The sequence below is a fragment of the Eubalaena glacialis genome, chromosome 6 (genome assembly GCF_028564815.1).
Source record: "Eubalaena glacialis isolate mEubGla1 chromosome 6, mEubGla1.1.hap2.+ XY, whole genome shotgun sequence".
In the NCBI taxonomy this organism is placed as follows: Eukaryota; Metazoa; Chordata; class Mammalia; order Artiodactyla; family Balaenidae; genus Eubalaena; species Eubalaena glacialis.
This window is the reverse complement of record NC_083721.1, coordinates 118,237,701-118,244,889: the sequence shown is the minus strand read 5'-3', so window position 1 is coordinate 118,244,889 and position 7,189 is coordinate 118,237,701. Positions and strand designations below refer to the sequence as shown.

At 42.8% G+C, this 7,189-nt stretch overlaps 1 protein-coding gene across 1 annotated transcript in view; it reads right to left on the bottom strand.

Annotated features, from left to right (window-relative positions):
* Nucleotides 1-392: 392 nt before the first annotated feature.
* Nucleotides 393-7,189, bottom strand: part of MINDY4B (MINDY family member 4B) — a 40,068-nt gene continuing 33,271 nt past the window's right edge. The window contains exons 11-12 of the mRNA XM_061192763.1: nt 2,205-2,385; nt 393-535 (exon numbers count right to left, since the gene is read on the bottom strand). Coding sequence (XP_061048746.1) covers nt 393-535; nt 2,205-2,385 — 324 coding nt within the window. The remainder of the gene's footprint in view (nt 536-2,204; nt 2,386-7,189) is intronic.

Sequence of the window (7,189 nt, the reverse complement as noted above, 5' to 3'; positions counted from 1 at the left end):
ACTGATGACTTCATCCCCAAATGAAAGCTAGCTCCCTGCTTCCATAATCCCCGGGGAGAATCACACTGAGAAGAGAGGAATTTGGAGAGGACTTGAAGGAAAGAGACTTCAGTTTCTCTTTTGAATAAAAATGAAGGCACCAGTCTAGGTGAGTATAGAGGACACACCTTCCAGGTGCTGCAGTAAGTGGCCTGTATGTCTCCTACAGCACTGATATAGCAACTGCAGAGAGTTCACAGAGGACCAAAGAAAGAACAGACTGCTCACGGGGGGCGGGGTTTGGTGGGGCTTCAGCATGAGGAATGTAGATGTGAAATGGTCTCTCCCCCAGTTAGGCTTTGTATCCCAGCGGTGCTGACACTTCAGACGTCATGCACATCCTGGCTTTCTCTTTAGAAAAGGGGAACAGTTCCATTCCAGTTGATGGTGGCCTCTCTCCACTTGCTTCTGATTGCCATCTCCACTGGAGAAAACCGTCTTACTGGCCTGTGTTCATCTTCATGTCGGACTCTTTCCCAGTGATGAGAGTGAGTATCTGAGGGGGGAAACAGCCAGCATTTGGACCCCAGCCTATGTATACCATTTTGGAGGAAGCCAGGAAGGAAGGAATGTAGGATGGGTGGGCAGGAGTTGGGCTCAGCAAGCTGTGTTCCTAGAACTGGGTAAGCAGAGGGGGATTCTAGTAGATGATGGTATTTAGACTCACCCCATACAAAACACGACCATGATAACCTGGGTTGTTGTAGATTTTGGAAACGGAATATTGATGACATGTAATGGCATGGTCCAGCACCACATGGGACACGTAGAGCCGGGTGTAGGTCACTGGATGTTGTCAGGAAAAACAAGAAAAGAGAGAGCTTACCACTTCTCAATGCTTCTAAGAGTACCTTTGCATTTTGGGGTGAAGGGCAAAGTATTCTCATGAGGTAGTCAAGAACTGAGTTCCAGGCCCAGGTTGGTCTCAAATGACATTGACACCAACTTGAGAGGGTACTTAAGGGTACTTAACATCTCTCAGCCTCATTTACTCAATTAGAAATCAGTTTTTGGCCACTTCAGTTTCCTCTACGTAAAATAAATATCATAGTATCTACCTCAGCTGACTGTTGGGAGAATTTAATGGGATAATGTACGTAAAGTTTTCAACACAGCGCCCGGAACAGAATGCTTGCCATGCATGTGAGCTAATAAAAACAAAAAACGATGCTTTCCTCGAAGAAGAGAGTAAAGTAGAAACAATAATATATTTTAAGGAATGTATTGTCAATGTCCCACTAAATGAAATGGGCTCATGTATATCTATATATCTATATAGATATTTCTCATGATTAAAGAAAAAGAATTAGGAGTTACACAGATAAAGCAGTCACTAAGATACTTTTCCAAATTTAGTCATGATAATGAAAAGTTGCTTAACACCAGACCTGTGATACTAAATGCAAAGAGTCAGACATCAAATCAACAAGGTTCCATCTATGGTGCCGAGGTACCAGATACAGCCTCCCAGTCTCATCATGGTTTTTCCCTTGTCCAAAAGGCTAATGTTTAAAGACATCTTAAGATTAGTCTTTTTTCCTCATGTGTTTAAAAAAATATGGTGGGAATTGAAATGGATTGTGTGGTCGCCCTTGGACCAGAACCTCTAAGGTTTGCTGGGACTGTGCCTTCATTATCATTGCTTTCCTAGTGGCTGGCACGGTGGCTGCCTCTTAGTAGGCCTCAAAAATGCTTTTTGAACTAATCTGAACACAAATGCCCTCTCAGTTTCGTTACTATGTCCCGGGATGATTGATCATCTGATGTTTGTTCTTGGGATAGACTAGACCAATTGGAACCCCCCTGCCCCTATCCCTTTGTTTTTCTAGTTCTTTCCTTGGGCATTACATGCCTTGTGCTCACAGATAGAAGACCCCAGGGAAGACTTTTTTGGAAATCTGACTCTCAACCTTTTGTTTTTTCTCTTACCTAAAAGTTGTTGGTTCCTCTGTGCTACTTCTAGACCCCCGACCCTTATTTAAAGCAGGTTTAGAATTCCCACGTTACAATGCTTAGGTTAGGCCCATGGGATTGATGCCTAGGTTTCATTTCAGAGATCACACTTCTACGCCTTCCTGCAGAGCTAGCATGAGCTGTGAACCGGCGGTAGCTGCATCTCTCTGAGCACATTAAAGCTCAGGGCACTTGGGGTCTGGAATGCTCACCTACGGTAAGGTGCGCAGGCTTGTTCTGTGCGGGCTGGCCACTGTAGAAGTACAGATCAAACAGGCGCTCCACTTTCCAGTCTGATAACAGCTGCCTGTTTGTGCTAAAAAGGACGCTGTAATTTCCGTTGATGTTGCACAGCCAAATAGGTAACTTGGGAGTCTTCAGCATGCTGCCCACCTGCAAGGGGAGAGGGGGATACAGATGAACGTAGAGATTTGGCCACACTGTGAAAGATGCTGATATGGCATCAGGATCAAAAAGCAGCTTGGAGGCTCGGCGTTGCGCGGGGAGCTGTGCAGGGTGCAGTGTGTGAAGGAAGATTTCAAACGAAAGCTTCATCATGAATGAATTTACATTTATGAATGGCGTGGTGGTGATGCTGCAGTTTTTCTCTGCATGGATTGTATTTTAAAACATTTTGGGGATGGGCTCACGGAGGAGGTGGGACCACCTCAGTTCAGTTTGGAAGGGAGGTGGAGAATAAATAGATAAACTGAAATAGAAATGTAGGGGTGGAACAGGAGAACGTCAAGTGGTCTTTGTTGTTGACTAGTGTATTTATTTACCCCTGTTCCCAAGGTAGGTCAGTATTTCATTCAGCAGGTGGTCATTCTGGCAGCACTAACCATTTAGAATATAGGAAAAAGAGACTATTTAGAATATGGAAATAGTGAATATTTTGAATACAGAAAAAAGCTTCTGGGAAATAAGGGGGACACACACACCCTCACACTCACACAGATATACATATATCTGCGTGTTAACGTGTAGATCGATTGTGAAGAGGTACTTAGAGCTGAGTGTACTAGTTTAATATTACTTATAATGTTAAGTTCACTGTTTTAAGCAGCTTGTTATCTGGTTTTTCCAGGCAACTGTCGATTCAGCCTTGAATTTTCAAGTTACTGCATTAGATTCACAAAAACACCACTCTGGGAGGTGCCGTAATAAAGGGTCCTGCACACTGCAGTAGCCCCTGAGGGTATCTCGATATTACAGTGTATTTTTCTTAATGATGTCTCCCATTTTGTTTGAAGAGGTAGGGAAGCACATTTTTTTAAATGCCATTGAAACTCATTAATGTTAAAAAAAATTCTTTTTTTCTACTTAAAGAGACAAACATGAGCTACATGGAAACCCCCATCATTTTCACACGATGCCAGGGAGAGCTCTGGACCCTCAGCCCTGGCATGTCTTCCCATAACAAAAGGATTCAGTTCTGTTTCTTTTCTTCTCAGTCCTTCAAGTTGTCCTGTGTGCTCAGGAGCAAATTCTTTTGTGTGGAAAATCCAGCTTTGAGAAAATGATCACGTGTTTTGTAAACCCAAGTACTAAAGGCTAATAACTTGACATTTTGATTTCTCAATAGTTCTATTCAAATCTCTTCCTTTTTCTAGAGTTTAAATTCTTCAGTTGTGGGTGAGTGGGTGAATCAGAGGTGCTTTTGTCTTTAAGCTTTTCTCTTCAGCTACTGGAGAAAAATTATATTACTGTGTTTAAAAGAAATGACCTCAGTTTTAGTTGATAGTTGGAAAAAGGGGTGCAAGCCCAGCACCCCAGTCTGGGTATGCTCATAGTGGGTGCAGGAGTTGCTCGTCTGCCACACCAGCACTGGCCCCTCTGGGCTGAGTATAACATGAGCCTCTCACACAACAAGCGTGGGGCAAGTCGCCCACTGGCTACGTCGGAAATAAAACACAGAGGATGTGCCACTGAAGCAGCCCCATGTGTTTACGTTCCAGGAGCCACCCCCAAGTTCCAAAGAACACTGTCACCATTCATAGTTATAAAATAAGCTCTTTCTTTCTCAGGCCTTCTTGCGATGGTACCTCCTGTACTAAGGTTATGTGTAATCAAAATATGATCCGTATGAATTGGGATTGTTAAGGTTGGAACACATGGATAAACCAATTAGGAAACTGAGGGCTGTTTGTAATAAAAAGCCACTCCATTTGAACTTCAGGTCGATGTTCTGGCTGATTTTAAACCAACGAAATTTCCTGTAAATTATGTGTGGGTGGATGTAATAGACTGGAGGCATATATGATATTGTTTCATGGAATCTTTGTAACGTAGGCAAAATTCAACAGGCGCTCAGATTCATACTCTGCAAGGGGCTGACACCACACTGTTGTGATTTTATGCAACAATGCAATGGTTTTCTTTCCTGAACTCAAAGCTACTCAAGATTTTATTAAAGTAGGAGGAAAATGAAGTAGTCATAAATATAACAATCTCCAGCACCCAAAGTGACCATCCAGAGACCCCACACTAAGCAGGCAGAGTCCCGCTTGCCTTGAGAGATTCTGGTCAAGAGGAAAATGTCTGTCACAGCACTTTGGGTTTTAACTCCAAGGGGTGAGCCTTTGGATTACAGCTGAGAACATACCTTGTTTAAAGGGAGTCCCACAAAACCAAAACTGAGCACCTCCCAATGGAACCCAGCCAAATATCATGCCCCTTTCATTCCTCTGAGCACCATGTAATCTGTTTGACTGGAATCTTCTGTTAAGAATTTGTATTGCGGGTTCAAGATGGCGGAGTAGAAGGATGTGCGCTCACTCCCTCTTGCGAGAGCATGGGAATCACAACTAAAGGCTGAACAGTCATCGACAGGAAGACACTGGAACCCACCAAAAAAGATACCCCACATCCAAAGAAAAAGAAGCCACAGTGAGATGGTGGGAGGGGCGCAATCACAATAAAATCAAATTCCATAACTTATGGGTGGGTGACTCACAAACTGGAGAACACTTATACCACAGAAGTCCACCCACTGGAGTGAAGGTTCTGAGCCCCATGTCAGGCTTCCCAACCTGGGGGTCCGGCAACGGGTGGAGGAATTCCTAGAGAATCAAACTTTGAAGGCTAGCAGGATTTGATTGCAGGCCTTTGACAGGACTGGGGGAAACAGAGACTCCACTCTTGGAGGGCACACACAAAGTAGTGTGCGCATTGGGACTCAGGGGAAGGAGCAGTGACCCCATAGGAGACTGAACCAGACCTACCTGCTAGTGTTGGATGGTCTCCTGCAGAGGTGGGGGGTGGCTGTGGCTCACCACAGGGCAAGGACACTGGCAGCAGCAGTTCTGGGAAGTACGCCTTAGCGTGAGCGCTCCCAGAGTCTGCCATTAGCCCCACCAAAGAGCCAGGTAGGCTCCAGCATTGGGTCGCCTCAGACAAAACAACCAACAGGGAGGGAACTCAGCCCCACCCATTAGGAAGCTTGCACAAGCCTCTTAGATAGCCTCATCACCAGAGGGCAGACAGCAGAAGAAAGAAGAACTACAATCCTGCAGCCTGTGGAACAAAAACCACATTCACATAAAGATAGACAAGATGAAAAGGCAGAGGGCTATGTACCAGATGAAGGAACAAGATAAAACCCCAGAAAAACAACTGAATGAAGTGGAGATAGGCAACCTTCCAGAAAAAGAATTCAGAATAATGATAGTGAAGATGATCCAGGACCTCGGAAAAAGAATGGAGGCAAAGATCGAGAAGATGCAAGAAATGTTTAACAAAGACCTAGAAGAATTAAAGAACAAAACCTAGAAGAATTAAAGAACAAACAAACAGAGATGAACAATACAATGACTGAAATGAAAAATACACTAGAAGGAATCAATAGCAGAATAACTGAGGCAGAAGAATGGATAAGTGACCTGGAAGACAGAATGGTGGAATCCACTGCTGCAGAACAGAATAAAGAAAAAAAAATGAAAAGAAATGAAAACAGCCTAAAAGACCTCTGGGACAACATTAAACACAACAACATTTGCATTATAGGGGTCCCAGAAGGAGAAGAGAGAGAGAAAGGACCCGAGAAAATATTTGAAGAGATTATAGTTGAAAACTTCCCTAACATGGGAAAGGAAATAGCCACTCAAGTCCAGGAAGCGCAGAGAGTCCCAGGCAGGATAACCCAAGGAGAAACATGCCGAGACACATAGTAGTCAAATTGACAAAAATTAAAGACAAAGAAAAATTATTGAAAGCAACAAGGGAAAAATGACAAATAACATACAAGGGAACGCCCATAAGGTTAACAGCTGACTTCTAGGCAGAAACTCTACAAGCCAGAAGGGAGTGGCATGATATATTTAAAGTGATGAAAGGGAAGAACCTACAACCAAGATTACTCTATCTGGCAAGGACCTCATTCAGATTCAACCGAGAAATCAAAAGCTTTACAGACAAGCAAAAGCTAAGAGAATTCAGTACCACCAAAACAACTCTACAACAAATGCTAAAGGAACTTCTCTAAGTGGGAAACACAAGAGAAGAAAAGGACCTACAAAAACAAACCCATAACAATTAAGAAAACGGTAATAGGAACATACATATCGATAATTACCTTAAATGTGAATGGAATAAATGCTCCAGCCAAAAGACACAGGCTCGCTGAATGGATACAAAAACAAGACCCATATATATGCTGTCTACAAGAGACCCACTTCAGACCTAGGGACACATACAGACTGAAAGTAAGGGGATGGAAAAAGATATTCCATGCAAATGGAAATCAAAAGAAAGTTGGAGTAGCAATACTCATATCAGATGAAATAGACTTTAAAATAAAGAATGTTACAAGAGACAAGGAAGGACACTTCCTAATGATCAAGGGATCAATCCAAGAAGAAGATATAACAATTATAAATATATATGCACCCAACACAGGAGCGCCTCAATACATAAGGCAACTGCTAACAGCTATAAAAGAGGAAATCGACAGTAACACAATAATAGTGGGGGACTTTAACACCTCATTACACCAATGGATAGATCATCCAAGCAGAAAATTAATAAGGAAACACAAGTTTTAAATGACACAATAGACCAGATAGATTTAATTGATATTTATAGGACATTCCATCCAAAAACAGCAGATTACACTTTCTTCTCAAGTGTACCTGGAACATTCTCCAGGATAGGTCACATCTTGGGTCACAAATCAAGCCTCAGTAAATTTAAGAAAATT